The sequence below is a fragment of the Fusarium vanettenii genome (assembly GCF_000151355.1).
Source record: "Fusarium vanettenii 77-13-4 chromosome 1 genomic scaffold NECHAsca_1_chr1_3_0, whole genome shotgun sequence".
NCBI classification, from domain to species: domain Eukaryota; kingdom Fungi; phylum Ascomycota; class Sordariomycetes; order Hypocreales; family Nectriaceae; genus Fusarium; species Fusarium vanettenii.
This window is the reverse complement of record NW_003315881.1, coordinates 1,905,036-1,921,737: the sequence shown is the minus strand read 5'-3', so window position 1 is coordinate 1,921,737 and position 16,702 is coordinate 1,905,036. Positions and strand designations below refer to the sequence as shown.

The 16,702-nt window shown below is 54.3% G+C and overlaps 6 protein-coding genes across 6 annotated transcripts; 3 read left to right on the top strand and 3 right to left on the bottom strand.

Moving 5' to 3' along the window:
• Window positions 1-803: 803 nt before the first annotated feature.
• On the bottom strand, window positions 804-2,225 carry NECHADRAFT_74930 (uncharacterized protein; the record flags this gene model as incomplete). The annotated part of the gene is made up of 2 exons (XM_003053565.1): window positions 804-1,649; window positions 1,758-2,225. 2 exons carry the CDS (start codon window positions 2,223-2,225, stop codon window positions 804-806), a joined length of 1,314 nt encoding a protein of 437 aa, XP_003053611.1.
• A 491-nt stretch (window positions 2,226-2,716) lies between these two features.
• Window positions 2,717-4,276, bottom strand: NECHADRAFT_90152 (uncharacterized protein; the record flags this gene model as incomplete). Its single annotated transcript, XM_003053564.1, has 1 exon — window positions 2,717-4,276. The coding sequence occupies one exon, from the start codon at window positions 4,274-4,276 to the stop codon at window positions 2,717-2,719; it is 1,560 nt and encodes a 519-aa protein (XP_003053610.1).
• A 1,408-nt stretch (window positions 4,277-5,684) lies between these two features.
• NECHADRAFT_90151 (AGC family protein serine/threonine kinase domain-containing protein) lies at window positions 5,685-7,220 on the top strand (the record flags this gene model as incomplete). The annotated part of the gene is made up of 1 exon (XM_003054278.1): window positions 5,685-7,220. The coding sequence occupies one exon, from the start codon at window positions 5,685-5,687 to the stop codon at window positions 7,218-7,220; it is 1,536 nt and encodes a 511-aa protein (XP_003054324.1).
• A 2,386-nt stretch (window positions 7,221-9,606) lies between these two features.
• NECHADRAFT_74927 (uncharacterized protein) lies at window positions 9,607-10,953 on the top strand (the record flags this gene model as incomplete). Its single annotated transcript, XM_003054277.1, has 3 exons — window positions 9,607-9,652; window positions 9,708-10,546; window positions 10,606-10,953. The coding sequence occupies 3 exons, from the start codon at window positions 9,607-9,609 to the stop codon at window positions 10,951-10,953; spliced, it is 1,233 nt and encodes a 410-aa protein (XP_003054323.1).
• A 669-nt stretch (window positions 10,954-11,622) lies between these two features.
• Window positions 11,623-12,692, top strand: NECHADRAFT_102378 (uncharacterized protein). Its single transcript, XM_003054276.1, has 3 exons — window positions 11,623-11,711; window positions 11,790-11,883; window positions 12,156-12,692. The coding sequence occupies exons 1-3, from the start codon at window positions 11,685-11,687 to the stop codon at window positions 12,425-12,427; spliced, it is 393 nt and encodes a 130-aa protein (XP_003054322.1). The 5' UTR covers window positions 11,623-11,684; the 3' UTR covers window positions 12,428-12,692.
• A 378-nt stretch (window positions 12,693-13,070) lies between these two features.
• On the bottom strand, window positions 13,071-16,248 carry NECHADRAFT_65669 (uncharacterized protein; the record flags this gene model as incomplete). The annotated part of the gene is made up of 2 exons (XM_003053563.1): window positions 13,071-14,940; window positions 14,993-16,248. 2 exons carry the CDS (start codon window positions 16,246-16,248, stop codon window positions 13,488-13,490), a joined length of 2,709 nt encoding a protein of 902 aa, XP_003053609.1. The 3' UTR covers window positions 13,071-13,487.
• Window positions 16,249-16,702: the final 454 nt, after the last annotated feature.

Genomic DNA, 16,702 nt, shown 5'->3' with positions numbered 1-16,702 from the left:
GGTTGGTGGGCGGTGAGGGAGGGCTGATTGGCAGAATTTTGGCTGTGCGGCCTGAGGCTCTGCTTTTTGAGATTGCGGTGAGGCTGGAAGGTGACAGTGACCCGCTGTCAAGTGGGTTTGGGTGACTAGAAAGGACTGGTGGGAGATTGGCATTGGAATCACCGCCATTTTGAGGGTTTGATTTGCAAACATGTGAATGGGTTCGGAGGAGAGAGGGTAATACATGCATCAAGGTTGCGTTCATGCCGGTAGAAAGCATGATGATCTCCCGTTTTGGATTGCGAATATTTAGGAACGAGTTGTCGAGACAATCAACGAGTTCTGCATGATTGAGCCATGTCTCGGGTCATGAACGCAGGTGTTGTTGAAACACCACAAGTTGAGGTGGGTAATGGGCACGATAGCTTCACCGACTGCGTCAAACAAGCAAGAGTGGAGGTCAAAAAGGCATGATGCTCACTCGGCAAACATGTGTCACATGTTCATACGCCGAAACAACGGGAATACCAACATAGATCGTAAAACGTTCATATTCGCGGCTCTTAGAACCGTCTTTTAGCAATTTCATCTATGGTGCCTTGAATGATCATCAGAAAATACCTGCGTCGCTGGTGCGTCTACCAACTGCATCCAAACGCCAAACCCTGGGAGCGCCCTGCCTTGTGCCGAACTGTCCATACCCTTCAGACGATGCCTTGCGAAATACCGATTATCCCCCCTCAAATAGACACAGATTTGCAACTAAACTGGAAAAGACCGGAACGCCTCTTGGTCTCATACTAATACAAAGCCAGTGCCTCGCCTCACTCCTCGACCAGCTCGCCCTCTTCGTCCTCCGAGTGCCTGGCTCGCTTCTCTGCCCGTTCGTTCTTGGGTTCGCCATCGTCGGGCTCTCTCCGTTTTAGAGGTGACCGTTGTGCATAGTCGTTCTCATCCGACTTGGACTGCGATCCTCCTTCTCGGCCATCCTTGCTGACGCCATTGACTCTGGAAGCGGCCCCAGGGCTTCGACTCGCCCGGTCGCCCTCCATCGGGGTGCCTGTTGTCGACGATAGTGTGTCGGGCTGGCTCAGGAGGGTATCGCCTCGTCGTCGGGTGTTCTCAAGGTGAAAGGCTGGGGATGGCAGCGACGGGTTCTGCTTTCTAAGCGGATTCTCCGTGTAAAACTCACGCATCACCTCAATAGCCTTGGAGCACCGATCCTCGTCGCCCTTCAAGTGCTTCCACCAGGGTTCGCCGTCGATATCATCGATCTGCTGGTTCGTGTGCACGCTAGCGAAGAAGATTGCACTGATAGCGACGTCTCGGGCCTCGATCAAGAGTGGGATGGCCGTCAAGCAGGCATCATTGCAAAACGCCCAGGCCGCTTGTCGCAGATGCTTGTTGTGTACAATCTCGAGCTTGCCCAGAAGCTTGAACAAGTGCTGGTAAGGGTTGTCGATCATCAGGTCGAATGTCAGCTGTTCCAGCATGACCTCCTCGTACGTCAGGATGCTGTCTCGCCATCGCCAGTACTCCTTGCTCTGCTCGTCGATGATGAGCTTGGTGTTCTTCTGCGCGACCTTGGCAACCGCGATGATGATGTCCTTTGTCTTCCGACAGTTCTCCTCGACCTTGTTTGCCAAGAAGAGAGCTGTGGCAGCAATGTTCTGGTGGAGAAGTGTCAATGACGTGTTACGGTGAACTGCATGAAATATCGAGGGGCACATTGTCGTGGTGTCTGTGACACCGGGAGGCTGAGGGTTGAAATGACTTACGTAGTGATGTATGCCGCCCTTCTCTGGGAGCATATGGCAGCGCATGTAGAAGCGATGGAAGAAGACGCCAGCCACCCAGAGTGTTATCTGAGGTAGGTCAAGCATGACTCCAGCTTGGTAGATAAAGTTGACACCCTTGGCTCTGCGCATTCTCTCCTCGGCCGGCGCGATGCCCTCGATGATGCTGGGTGTGCTTCGCACCTCGTTCGGGGTGAAAGACCATTGGTTAGGCCCGGCTCTTGGTGTTTGTGCGCCAGACTGCGCCGGCGACGCCTGGCTCCGGCGCCGCTGGGGTCTCGGAGGAGATGTTCGTGTCGAGTGCCGGGGAGGAGTAGGAACTGCCGGGGGGACCGCATCGCGTCGTCGGGGAGATCGTGATCTGGAATCGCGCTCAGGTCGAGGATTTGCGGGCAGGCTCGGAGGCTGATAGCCTTCTCTGGGAGGTCGGTAGCGATCGATGCTCGCCATGGCTGTAGTGGAGAGCTTGGATTCGCGATGCTCAGGAAAGAGCGACGATGTTGGTTCGTAGAGAAGTCTCGACTGTTCTGAGAGTAGAGGCGAAGATGGTGATCAACAGAAAAAAGTGTCGAGGTATAGAAGTCAAAGAAACCTGACTTTGGCGACGAGGTTGGCGGCAGGGGCACGGCAAACTAATGGAAGTAAACTACCTAAATCACACAGGGTGGCGTCACATGATCCGGTGGGGGGTGTGGCACTACCAAAAGGGAAGATTCAATGCAACTCCACTGATTGAGGGAACGATAAAGTGAATCAATCTGGATAATTCTTCTATTTGCTTCGGATGAAATGTTCCCTTTTCGGAAGTATAAATCTCATCAATGCAACCACTTGGGAAAACAATCATCAGGCAGCTCAGGTGTTTGCTACCGAAAGAAGCAGTAAAATTTTGGGGTATCAAAAGCGCAGTCCGTTTTACCCAGATCTATCCACCCACCTCATTAGATGCCCTCACCATCGTTGCGGCCCCAGAGCTTGACCGTGCGGTCATGCCCACCGCTAACAATCCATTTGCCGTCCCTGCTGTAATCTACACTGGCAACCGGTCCCGTATGTCCGCTGAGCGTCTGCACCAATGTCCAGTCATCAGCCGAGAAGATTTTGACATTTTTGTCGAAACCACTCGAAACAAAGAATGTGCTTGACTTTTTGGGGAGCTGAGCACCCTTGTCATCAACACCAGGGGGTATTCCGTCCAACGGATCATCAAGGCCCTTGTACCAGCGCATATCAGACACAGCGCTGGTGTGCGCACCAATTCCGCCAGTCCGCTGCACCTTTCGGACGTCCCAGCACTTGATCCAGCCATCAGCGGATCCTGTCAAAACCCGGTGCCCGTCGGAGCTCCAGTCTAGAGCGTGAATAGGTTTGATGTGACCATCGAGGTGACCATCCAGAATCATGATCGTGCGCCCGGTTCGCAGATCCCAGATTCTCCCAATGCTGTCCAGACCGGCGCTTGCCAGTAGCGATCCATCCGTGTTGAAACTGACAGCATAAACACCCCTCGAGTGACCCTCCTGCAGGAGGACCTCGGCCGTAGTCTCCACGTCCCAAAGCCTCCACGAAGTATCCTCAGATGCGGAAGCTAGATAACGTCCGGAAGGATGGAACTCGATGCGACAAACTCGCTGCGAATGGCCCTGAAGAGTTGACAGGGGCGTGTCCTGGTTCAGTGACCAGAGGTGAACGAGGCCCTCAGCACCGCCTGATGCCAGGTTGACTGTGTCGGGAGAAATGTTGTTTTCTGGAAGGGTCGCACCCGGGAACCAAGATAGGCCGCTGATTTTGTTGGTATGACCACGGAAGGTCATCTTTTCTTTCAAAGTTGGTATCTCAACCAACTTGACCTGTCCGCCCCAGTTGCCCACAGCAACCATCTCTCCGTTTGGTGATATCCTTGTCATACTGACGTGTCGTTCTCCAACCGTCTGACTGCCCTGAAGCTCAAAAGCTTGCAACCTTTCCTTGATCTGTTTTCGAAACTTGACGTGGGTGCGCAGGGGTATAGTCGACTCGGCTTTTTGGAACTGGACTCTCTTCTTTGCTCGGGGCAGAGAGTACTCGGCCAACTTGATTCGGGCCTTGAGAAGCTCTGGGCCACCTCTTGAATAGAATTCTTCCTCCTGTTCCTCTTGCGCTTCGTCTGCGGCGTCCTCCATGGTGATGTCACCACTCTCCAAGCCATCCATCTCGGCCTGGATCGTGAGAAGCTCGCGCAATCGATCTCGGCGGTCGACGGGTCCCTCTCCAAAGAGAGTCATGGGCTCCCCCATTTCTCTGAGCTTTGCGCGAACTCGTCCATCGTCGGTTGGTACAGCGATCGTGGCGGCGAGTCGCTTTCGATTGAACTGGTTTAGAATGGCAGAGGCTTTTTCGGGCGCGACACCGGTCCCTCCCATGTGAAGGTCGTAGTCGTGATCATCGGGGATATCCTCCAAGGCGATGCCTTGGTTCGGTTCGGCGTCCTCCACATACGCCTGCCGCGATGGATGCATCATCTTGCCGGAAGATGAAGAAGTGACGAATAGGATCTCTCAGTGAATGTGTAAACGAATGAATCAGATCATATGAGTCTGGGGGCTGAATCACTGAGTTGCGACGTTGGTGACGCCTGTAATTTTCTTGTCGATTACGGGTGCTGGCTAGAGCTGCCTACGCGACATTGGCGGACGTGAAATTTCCAGAGCTTCACGTCTGGACGGCGCTTTGTTTCGCCGGCAGCCGACCACAGCCCGTGAAAGAGGAAGGTTGTTTGAGGTTTAGCGCTCCTTGGAGACTCTAGCGCAAAGAGACCCCCTGTAAATCGGAACCCGACCGTTGCTGCCCGCTTGATCGCCGCATGCTCCAAGCCTGTCAGGTTATTGGTGATGTCAGGTCTCCAGATTGTCGGGGCTCGCTTAATGCGTGCGGTCAGCAGTGAATGGAGCCTTCTTGCTGGCGAGAGGTATTTACGGGGCGAGAGGGGCGAGAGGAGGCAGAGCTTGTTTGCCCGAGGGAGTGGACGGGCAAAAAGGCGGTGCTAGGCAGTCAGCTACAACAAGTCAGAAAAGGGGCATCATATGATAAAGGTTAATCTTGATGTCGCTCCTGTTGGTCCATGACACGTAGGTTTGTTTGTTTTAATATTGGGTTTCTAGATTCCAGCAGCCGTCTTCGGCGCCTCTCTTCCCCTGACTTCAGGGGCTATTTTTACCTTACGTACGAGGTACGACATGGTTACTGGCAGCTGCTTGTTAGCCTGGGCCCTTTAATTCCTCCCCGCGTTCCAAATGGGCAGCGCGACAGGGGCCGCCAGCCCATGGCCTGGACTCTTGTCGTGGCGTGGTGTAGCGGACCGGGTTTGTATTGGTGGCCCCAAATGCTGCAGGACACATTTTGGGCGTCCACGGGCCTGCAGCCAGTCCAAGCCCGCCTGAAAAAAGCCGGCCAGGTGCCCTGTAGCGTCGGATGCCGCAGCGGGTGTGCCGCCTGAATGGATCGGGCAGTCCAGGGCCACCAACTTTTTTTTTTGGCCAAATTTTCCATTTTAATTGTCGGCCCGTCCTTTGTCTCGCCAGACTCCCTTCCTCTTCCTCTTTACACCATTTTGGTGAACAAGATCCCTTGTTTCCACTTTCTCCAGCCCTCGATCACTGCCAAATGCATATAGCAAAGCCCGCCGTCTTCCGTACTTCCTTCTTCCGCTACCAGATGCGTGTATCGTCGAGCTTCTACGAGATCGAGCGTCACTTCGAATCCCAGCCCCGCGCAGATCCGGAGCGTCGACGCGGATTCGCCTGAAATTCGCACCCCTTCGCACTTGTCCCTGACTGACAGAGGACGAGTGCTCGTGTGTAGTGGTGGCCAGAGGACAACCGTGTCGTTCCGAACCCTCGAGACCTTTTACCACTTCGCATCTTTCCCATCATGATAAGTCACGCGCCTACCGCGGTCACCACCGTCCGCGGCTTCCAGGCTACACCTGTCGCCTCTGGCGACGAAGACTCCGACCATGGACACAACGACACTCCGAGGCGCAAGAACCATGGCGGACGATCCCTCATCAACGATGTCGTTAGCGCCAACTGCAGCCCTACCATTCGCGCCACATCCTCCCCTGCCATGTCAGGCATCGCCAAGTTGCGCTTGCAGATGGAGCCTCTGAGCCTCGACGGCGGCTCCCCCTGCCACTCCATGAGCCGCGCCGGAAGTCAGCAAGGCCTGGAATTTCGAAAGCAACTCATCAGTCGCACCCAGAGCCGAGAGGATGTCCGCAGCGAGGCCGGTAGCGAGGGCTCTGAGGGCTCCGTTAGTTACGAAGTCAACCTCGAAAACGACTTTGTCAGCGAGAGTGTCCGCGGACGTAGTGGATACTTTGAAACCCTTGAGGGTGGCCTCAACCCCAACCGCAAGATGACTTCGGAGGATTTTGAGCAGCTCCGGTGCCTTGGCAAGGGTACCTACGGCACCGTCCTCCTTGTCAAGCAGCGCGCGACTGGACGGCTCTACGCGCAGAAGCAGTTCAAGAAGGCCTCACTTGTGGTTCACAAGAAGCTGGTTGAGCAGACCAAGACCGAGCGACAGATTCTTGAGTCGGTCAACAGGCACCCTTTTGTCGTCAAGCTGTTCTATGCTTTCCAGGATCAGGAACAGTTGTATTTGATTCTCGAATATGGACAGGGCGGCGAACTCTTTACCCACTTGAACACGGAGAAGATGTTTTCGGAGGATGTGGCGTCGTTTTACATGGCAGAGATGCTCCTGGCCATTTCGCACCTCCACAATGACCTGGGCGTTGTCTACCGTGATCTCAAGCCAGAGAACTGCCTCCTCGATGCGGATGGCCACCTGCTTCTCACCGACTTTGGGCTGTCCAAGGTGTCTGTCGACCAGGGCGAGAGCTGCAACTCGATGCTCGGGACGGTCGAGTACATGGCCCCTGAGGTTGTGTTGGGCAAGAAGTACGGCAAGGCGGTCGACTGGTGGTCGTTTGGCGCCCTTGGATACGACTTGATGACCGGAAACCCGCCATTCCGTGGACAGAATCATGCCAAGATCCAGGACAACATCGTCAAGCAGAAGCTAGTGCTTCCATACTTCTTGAGTCCAGATGCCAAGGATCTTCTCACTCGCCTTCTTCGCAAGGACCCCAAGAAGCGACTCGGCGCCGTGATGCCCAAGGACCTCCAGACCATGAAGAAGCATCGATTCTTCCGCAAGCTCGACTGGAAGAAGCTAGCAGCCCGGGAGCTTGAGCCGCCAATCCAACCCATGATCACGGACCCCGAGCTGGCCGAGAACTTCGCCCCCGAGTTCACGGAGCTGTCCATCAGTCCGACAATGACCAACAAGGATGCCTGGCCCCGGAGCGCCCCTAAGGACGACCTCTTTGGCGGGTTCAGCTTTGTGGCATCGTCGAGCTTGCTGAACAACGATGCGTTCGCAGCCTTTGCTCATAACTGAGAGATGTGATTAGCGAGGATTGAGCAGTAGAACATAGGGGACGAGGAGTTTGAGGTTGGGCCAATGGAGCAGTTTGGCGTATTTGCGAGCGGCGTGTCTTTTTTTGCCTTTCGTCTTTTTCTCTTTCTTTCTTGAGCTCTTAGATCCACGCACAGCTATAGATGGCTGTCTGACAATCAACAGCCTGGAGTCGGCTAGAGATATTACAGTACAATAGACTCTTTGAATGTTGCACGGAATGTCGCGTCTCCGTGTAGCATCACATTTCGCAGCGAGTGACGATGATGATGCATGTGCCAGCAGTGAGTGTGTGAGACGACAGGTCCTTGTCAGATTGGTAATGCTCGAGAGAGGATCCAGCTATGCGAGTACAACGTAAGCAGAGGCTGAGCTGGCAGATGGTGAGAGAAGTGCAGCTTGAGCGAAGCGATGCAGCATCATGATGGACGTGACAGGGGAAGGGTGAAGAGTTGGACAAGCAGACTCTCACATAATCGGGTCACGACATCCGGCACAGGGATGAGACAACTGTCTGTCTGTCTGTGTATCCCGTCGTATAGTGCAACCAATCTAGCCGAGAGGCTCAGTGATTGCTAGCGCCGGCATCTGCTGTGGACTTTACGTAGCCCGTCAGTTACTGGACAATTGCCGACCGAGGTCCATTGATTCTCCTGTGTAGATGTCATGGGTCTGAGTGTTGTGTGTTGATGTTTGATAGCCAGCTTGGCACGCATTCGCGTCCAACAGAGTCAAACTTTCCTCCATCTTCCCTATCTGTACCGAATCGGAAAACAGGATCTTGACGCTATCATGATGCCTTCTTTTCTTCTGCCGATTCCAATGCTTGTCTGAGATATCTGCAACTAGACTTCCCCCCCAGACGCCGAGAAGGAGGGCCACGCAATCCCCCAAGCGTGAGGCGTCGATACCTGCATGCCACAGCTTCAAGATTTGAGTCTTGGCAACTCGGGATCGACTGCTCAGTCATGGATGAATCATCAAAAGATTCATCATAGGGAGGAATTAAGCATGAATACGCCAAGACCGGGAATCCTCTCTTGTTGCGTAGAGCTCGTTGAATGGACCTTGCGTATCGCTAATTTCCATAGAGTTTTTTGTTGTTTTTTACCCCCTTGTCTCGTCTGGGGAAGCTGCTGACGTACTCTTCTCAAGTTCTAGACCTTGGCGCTGGTCTGTTTTGCAAATTCAGGCTCTGCAATTGGACGTGCCGTCTTCACTTTGTGGAGGCCTCTTCCCCATGCGACTTTGACGTCCAAACGGGCCAGTGACATGCCCTGTTGCCCCAGCTCATAAGGCGATACGAAAGGACTGGCTTGTGCGCGCCCTAGAGCAGACGGTAGAGGGAAACCTTCGCCAAGTTCATCATCTCGGCCGCAAACCTTCGTAGATTGAGGTTTCGGCGACCACGTGGGATAGGACATGTGGGATAGTCCGCGCCGGGAGCATGAAACCCTCCGCCGGGGGATCAAGCAGCAGCAGCAAGAGAGCTGTCTCTATCGGGACATGATTTTCCAGTAGAAGCATCTTTGGGTCTGGCATTCCCTGGCCTCGATAGATGGGTCCCATTCCCGAGTGGGCTGTGTTGATTTAAGCTCGATGTACCGACGCTATCGCGGTAGGGGTCGGCCGCCCTTCCTCACGCACCCAGAAACGCAGACTCTCTGTAACCGGGACCTCGCTGGCCGATTGTTGTGGTATTCCTCACAGTGTCAGCACCTTTTTCAGCGAGGAGCCAATAACGGCGGCTTCAGTACGCAGCCTGCCTTTCAAAGTGGCTTCTTGGAACCAATCGCATAGATCTGGCCAAATGGCTTGACCATCTCATCTCCAACGCCCTCGCCGAGTTGCCGAATCCGCAGCAACGGTTTGAGACCATGATAGCGTGGCAGTGTCATGAAACCCTATTTTGCGCGCTGGTCCCAGAGAAGAAACGGCCTGGGCTGGGCATCAAAGGGCGGAGCCGAAGCTGACGACAGCATCGCAGACGAGCTCATGCTGTGCTGCATCTTCTTTGACCATTAGACCGTGTCTTGCCAATGCACGCCCCCCTGCTTGGCGCTTCTCTTTGATCGTCCCCCCTTCCCTTTGATGACGGAACTACCCCAATTAGAGCTCATCTGCCGAGCCTCTAACGTGCATGGGATTCGTAAGGCAGTGGAGGGCATGTCTCTGGTGCCGGGCGTGGCTTGCAGTCCGCGGCTACCACGTAGCGCACGCAACCCATCACCGTTTCGAGATGGGCCTGACCGTGTTACAAGAGGCGCCCCCCATCTGTGCGCATATATGACCATCGACCTGCCCTCCTTGGGATATTCCATCTTGACTGTTTCTCACAATCAGAATCCACCAGAGATCTCGATCCACCATGAAGTCAACAGTCGGCACACTATTAGCTTCCACGGCGGCATTGTGTGAGTGACCCTCAATGCCATGATATATCCCCCGACTAACACGGCCTTTTTCTAGACGCCCGCGGCACATCGGCCGTCACTTCGTCCTTCTGCCCCAACGATGGAGACGTCTGTTTCCGCTGGGGCGTCCCAGAAGCGTCCGCCAGCTCTGGCTCTGGCAACATCTACTTCCAGATGGAAGCACCCAGCAGCGTCCAATGGGCCGGCCTCGGTATCGGTTCCAGCATGTCAGGCGCCGAGATGTTCCTCATCTACCAGAACGGCGACGGCAACGTGACTCTCAGCACACGGACTGGCACCGGCCATGTCATGCCCCAATACACAAGACGGACAGCAGTTGAACTCCTCGCCGGTTCTGGCGTCTCTGGCGGCAAGCTGATTGCCAACATTCGGTGCGGCGACTGCGATAGTCTCGATTTTGAGGGATCCAACTCGTGGATCGCGGCCTGGAAGAATGGCGACTCCATAGACTCGACCAGTGTCTCAGAGAGGATCAGCGAGCACGACGAGCATAGCAGCTTCAGCGTCAACTTTGCCCAGGCATCTATGAGCTCGGATAGCAACCCCTTCACTTCCAGCAGTACTGATTCTGGCTCGGATTCCGATTCAGACTCCAACTCTGGCTCTGGCTCTGACTCTGACTCTGGCTCTGACTCTGGCTCTGGCTCCAATTCCAACTCTGGTGTAACCGAGTCATCTGGCCCGAGCAAGACTGTGCTGAGGGCTCACGGTATCATCATGTCCATCGTCTTCCTAGCTGGATATCCCCTGGGAGCTGTCCTCATGCCCATCATTGGAAACTGGTTGGTCCACGCTGGCTGGCAGTTCATCGTTTTCCTGGGCATGTGGGCTGGCTTCGGTCTTGGCTACGTCTATGCCCGCGACGATGGCTATGTAAGTCATCCTTTTGAATGCACTCGCATCCTGACCCCATACTAACGTGTGACTTGTAGTGGTGGAAGCAAACCCACACCAAGATGGGCACAATTGTTGTTGCGCTGATGGGTCTCCAGCCCCTTCTTGGATTCGCCCATCACCGATACTTTAGAAGCCATGGCAAGCGAGGAATCATCAGCCATGTCCATATCTGGTTCGGCCGAATCCTCATGATCCTCGGTATTATCAACGGAGGCCTGGGCCTGCAACTTGCAAGCTCCTCCAAGGGATATATCATTGCCTACTCGGTCATTGCTGGTATCGCGGCCCTGCTATACACTGGTAGTATCTTTGTTGGCGGCATGAGGAGGACAGCTCGCACTAAGTCAATCTCTCCTCAAATGTCCCAGGAGGAGCAGAGATAAGGTTGGAGGGTTGATGCCATAAATGGTTGGGCGTTGAATAATTTAGGAGCTCAAGGATGTGATACCACGGGAAGGCCGGGAACATGAGCCGAAAATGACGGATAGAACAGATCGGCTCCTGCATCATTCTTTTTTGTGTGTTTCTTTTTGGTAGATCAAAAGACTCTTGATCGATAGCTTGAATTTTCCATATGAACATGGAGTCATGGAATGAGATCCTCTCATAGATCCTTGTCGAATCATGGCTCATGGCGTGAGAGCACATCGTCCGATGAAGTCATGAGGGTTATGTGGGGGGCACTCGCCACAATTGAGGTAGTAGGTGATTGGGAAGGATTATGGAGCCGTGCTGCGAGTATTGTGAGATGCATTAGAGAAGAGTTGTAAGAAAATTAAACAAATACAGGCCAAAGGAAGCTCAGTATAAGTCGTCGATGTTGGATCAAGCAAGCTTATTCCCAGCAGCCGAAAGCTGTGCAGCAAGATCGCCAATCTGGGTCCAGATCTGGCCAATCGCTCTCCTCCAACATCACGTGATGTCAACCACCCGTAAAGCTCCGGGCAACCGTGTGTGCGGCCTCAGGCATCAAGCCCGCGATAGCAAGGCCGAACCGCTCTAGCCGGGGGGGGGCGAGCGCCTGTCTTGCCTGCACTCTCACGATTTTTCCCCAAAACCCTCAATTCCCCCATCTCCCCGGAGTACCCAATTGAGCCACGACCAGCCATACAAAATGCTCAGCCAACTTTCCCGGGTTTCGGTAAGCGATTGATCCCTCGAAATATCGATGCTACGTCTGCCCGAGACCGAGGAGCGCTGACGAGAACTTCTTTTATAGCGCGCTCGCTCCGCCGTTGCGGCCGTTTCTCGAGTCGCCCGACCCAATGCCGTCCAGATGAGGGGCTTCATTGCTCCCACCGTCTCTCGGAGAGGTAAGAACCTATCCCTGTCGATGCCTTGATCCCCCGACGTTGCGATTTCCGACTCCTTCTCGCCCTGTGTCGATTCTTCATTGTCGTCGGTCGGATCTGTCCTATAGCCGAAGCTGCGCTCCACCCGAGCTCCGACGTCGCCAAAGCCTCCACGATCATACTCAGGACATCGTCCACCATCTCCATTCGCAGTCACAACGCCCAATGCGCCCCAGAAACGCCTGAATCCGTCCGATGGTTGCTCAATTGCTGACTTGACACCCCTCCAACAGCCGACTTCGTCCAGGAGCTCTACCTCAAGGAGCTCAAGGCCTACAAGATCCCCGCCGTCAAGGAGACCGACTCTGAGGGTCAGGTCCAGACCTTCAGCGCCCCCAAGACCCCCTCCTCCCCCGAGGAGACCGACCTCGCTGGCAGCCTGAAGGAGTACGAGAGCATGGCCGTCGAGATTGAGGGTCAGGATGCTTCTGCCCAGACCGCCTCTGGCACCCCCGAGGTCGCTGACTGGCTCGAGGCTGAGGAGGAGGATGAGGCTCACCACTAAGCGCCTTTCCTCGCGAGGATACCTAGCTGACCCGGACTTGGCACCTCGGGCCACTTCCCGCCGCCCGAGGCGTTGCTAGATGGGGATAGAAAAAGAGGGAGAGGTTGACAACAACTCAGCCTCGGAGGAGAGTTGGGCTGCGAGAAGCAGTGGAATGGGGATTATAATCCTGTGTACTTTTTCCTAAAATCCAACCTCTTGGTTGCCTGTAGGAACTCATTGCGAAATGCGAATGCCAAATGAAGCACAAGCAACTGATACCATCAAGATGTCTGAATCCCAGTGAGACTGACTCTTTGGCTAACCCTGGATAATTGATCATGGCGTCTGCCTTTGGGCCCAACATTGATTCAACGTCATCCGCTCGGACATGATAACACTGCAGAGATGTTGATCCGGTCATCTACGTCACCAGTGATCTCCGACATCGACGTGGATTTCCAACATCTCAAGTTGACTGCATTCCAGAGTGATCAAGCCATCACTAGCAAGCGCCTTGATAACGCTCAACACCCGTTAGCTACAATACTGTATCGTCTGGTGGCAAGCAACGTCATCCATCACACTCACACAAACCACTATGACTGCATCATCACTAGACTATTTCAGGCACAAACAGAGCTCAGCAAAACTCAAATGGGTGCACTAGATCCCTTCTAGGGTTCCTGGCAACCCGTCATTTTCTTTGGCATTCTCATTCATTACTGCTTATGGCCCTTCCAGTTGAGGCACACACTCGAGGGGGAAACCTCTTTCTCACCCCCCTCTGTTTTGTTTGTTTGCACAACCATAAAACGCCATGAATCCTGTTCAGCACGATCGATGACCAATGCAATGCAATACCATCCGACCTTGATGCAAATAATTCCACAATTAATCATCCATGGCCCACATGCAAACAGAATAGCGGCGGGTCTGGCCTGATATGATTTGGGTTGGGTTTTTTGGCTTGCGAAATATTACTTTTTGTTTCTTCTTATGACACGGATAGAATCCCCCCCTAATCATCGTCGAAACGCCGTGAAGCTGATCTGGGTGTAAAATGCAAAACCTGACCGGGTTATACGTCAAAGTGTGAGCCTCCCACCATGTGCTCATCGTGAGCAGAAGTCTTCACAATGCCGCTCATCCGGTTCGCCTTTCTGAGGTCGATGTCGTCCAGGTTGTCCCAGTCGTCGTTATCGTGGTGTCCTTGAGCGTCATCCATATCTTCGTCGTCCATTCGAGCTCGGTCTCGCATGTGATCATCCAGCGCGCTTTCGTCCACAAACGTGAAGCCCTGGAAGTTGGCCTGCACCGAGGGAGAGAGGGGAGTTGAAGCTGCGTAGCCCCTAGCCAGTGCCGCCGCACGCTCGTTGAGAGATCCGTTCTGATCCAGGGCAGTCGTGAACTCGGGGTCAAAGTACGACACATCGGTCTCAGACTTCAACTTGGGCTTGAACGGAGGAGTGATGAGCTTCTTAGAAAGCAGTGTCCAGTCAATGTCACCAAAGAATGAGTGCCTCTTCAACTCCTCTGCGTCGTCAGTAGCGCCCAGTCGGTGCTTGGGGTTACGGTTCAATAGTCCCTTGACAAAGTTCCGGCCCTCTTGCGAGAGGGTGTCTCGGGGGAACCGCACCTTGCCGAAAGCAATATTCTTATACATTTGCTGCGTGTCTTCGGCGTAGAAAGGACTCCAGCCGCAGCACATCTCAAACACCAAGACACCGAGCGACCAGAAGTCCACCATCTTGGTATAGCCAGACTCGTCGAGAAGAACTTCTGGCGCAAGGTACTCAGTTGTGCCGCAGAAGGTGTTGGTGGTGTCATTCTTGGTGAGGTTGGCCTTGGAAAGACCGAAATCGCATAGAGCAATGTGTCCGTTGGCGTCCAGGAGGATGTTCTCGGGCTTCAGGTCCCGATACACAATGTCGTTGTTGTGGAGATGTTGAATGGCCAAAATCAACTCGGCAATGTAGAATTTAGCGCGCTTCTCGTCGAATCGTCCCTCCTTTTGCAGATGCCAAAACAATTCTCCTCCGGACATATAGTCGGTAACAAGGTAAAGTTCTGAGGGTGTCTGGAAAGAGAACTTGAGACCGACGATGAATGGTGAGTCAGACATGGCTGTTCGAACGAGAATGTTACGCTCTCCGACGGTGTGGGCGACTTCCTTCTTCTGCACGATAACCTTCTTCTGGAGAACCTTCATGGCGTAGATGCGTTGCGTATCCTTCTTTCGCACTTGGTAAACCTGGCCGAAAGTGCCCTTGCCAATCAACTTGAGAATATCAAAGTCGGTTGGACCAAAGTGCTTCTTCTCGGCTCTGTGATAGACGGCCTGGACGTAGATCTCGCCAGTGGGCGCATTCTCTGCCATCGTATCGGCATGACCTTGGAGCTGGAACCATCCTTGGACAACTGCATCGGGGTCTCTGCTGGCCTGGAAATCGACATGGCCGAGAAACTCCTCACCCGAGGCGGCATGATCATATACCGAAATGTCAACCAGCATCTCGGAGCTCACGACATCGCTATGGCTGGTCAGTATCTTGACTCTGGTACCTGACTTGGTTAGCAACTTACAATTCTGCTTCAGCATCCCATTTGGGGTTCGTGAAGGAAAGTCGGGCCGACCGATTTCGGAAAGTGTTGTAGTCACTGATGCTGGTGTTGCTGCTCTGGCGGCTTCTCATGGGAATAGCCATTGGGCGGCCAGAATCGCTGCCCTGTCGCTGGATGGGAATTCCACCACCCATGCCCATGCCGGGTGTGGCGACATTGAGGTTGTCATCTTCTTCAGTGTGCCTGGGGCCGCTTGAGATGAGTTCACTGCGCTGAAAAACGACCACGACGTAAGGATCTCGGCTCTTTCTAAGTCCCCGAGCCTCGTTGATCTTGATAGTCAGCTTTCCCTTGGCAGCGGGCACCGATGTGCCGCCTGAGCTCCTGGGAGTCTGAGTGCCACTGACTTCAGCGCCATCGTGGCTGGTCCTCCCGGAGGAGAGGGCCCTGCTATCGGAACCGGACGGTCGAGCAGCCGACATTGCTCGAGTAGGAGTTGAGGGGCCGCTCTTGAACGTCATACGAGTTAGCTCCTTGAGTCCATCAAAGGAGTACCACTTGCCGGGGGCTGCAGGGCGAGCACTCGGGGTGGAACGTGCTTCAGGATGTGAGGGAGGAACAGAGTCCGTGAGAGGTTCTGCGTGGTTGGAGTCGAGCTTGGGGGGCAATGGGTCATTGGAGGGTTGATAATGGGTAGTGGTGAAGAGGGATGCCGCAGATTTCTTAGTTTGCGACTGTGTTAAAGACTTTGCAGCGGCAGCGGCTTTGCCGTCGGCCCCTGAATCTGGGGCTGCAAAAATCATATCCTGGGAAATAGAGCCCCCAGAAGATGAGGGCTGAGAAGTGGGTGGGGATGGGTAGGGGTTGGAAAGTTTGGGCTCATCCCGCTCCTTGCTTCTTGGCTCGAGACCGAGAGGCTCATGTTGAATCAGCAAACGATCTGAAGCCAAAGAGGCACACTCGCGAGAAGAGCTTTCGGTGTGCGCCTGCAACTGCAGGTCGGTTGGTGGAGTGGGCTGGATTTGCTTTCGGTCTAGAGAGACAGCGCTCTGGCTCTGGGAAGAACGATTGGGTTTGGACAAAGACAGACTGTGACTGGTTGTACTAGAAGGGCGTTGACGAACCTGGCCGAAGTAGCTCATGATGCCGGGCAAGCGTTTGTCCTGTAGATCGGGTTGAGGAGTAGCTACACCAGATCGAGGAGTATCCAAACCGATGTGATCGGCGCCATCCTCGTCAGCGGCCGCGGACCTGGTGGTTTGGTTAACCCCATGCATTTTGTAAGAGATTTCCAGTGAGTGAATAAATGCTTTTGCGCCGATGCAGCAGCGCGGGGAAGGGCAAAGTGGGAACACTAGTTCATGACGGCTGCCAAGCGCGTCGACTAGAGGGGAAACAGGGCAAAAGGTCGTGAGGGAACAGGCGGCGGCGAAGAGCAATAGCCGCAGTGGTGGGCTCTGACGATGCGACTATGACGAGAAAAACACGGGATCGAAAAAGGCCTTTCAAGGTCAAGAGGGCCAGTGGTGTGTTCGCTCTGGTGTGGATGCGGGCAGCGCGCCAGGACCAGCAGTAATAAAAAAAAGCGAGGCCTTGCCGAGAGCGGCCGTGTAAGACGAAGCGGGAGCGAGTGGACAAGTGGAGGCTTGGGACCTCGATGGATGTCGAGTCGAGTCGAGTCGAGTCGAGGGAAAGGGGGATGACGAGATCAATTTTTCACCTCGCTCCGGA

What these genes read in the sequence shown, in the direction of transcription:
- NECHADRAFT_102378 (XM_003054276.1), top strand. Translation starts at nt 11,685, where the DNA reads ATGCTCAGCCAACTTTCCCGGGTTTCG. An exon ending in GCCAACTTTCCCGGGTTTCG is followed by an intron (nt 11,712 to 11,789) that starts GTAAGCGATTGA and finishes CTTCTTTTATAG; the next exon opens with CGCGCTCGCTCCGCCGTTGC. An exon ending in TCCCACCGTCTCTCGGAGAG is followed by an intron (nt 11,884 to 12,155) that starts GTAAGAACCTAT and finishes CCCCTCCAACAG; the next exon opens with CCGACTTCGTCCAGGAGCTC.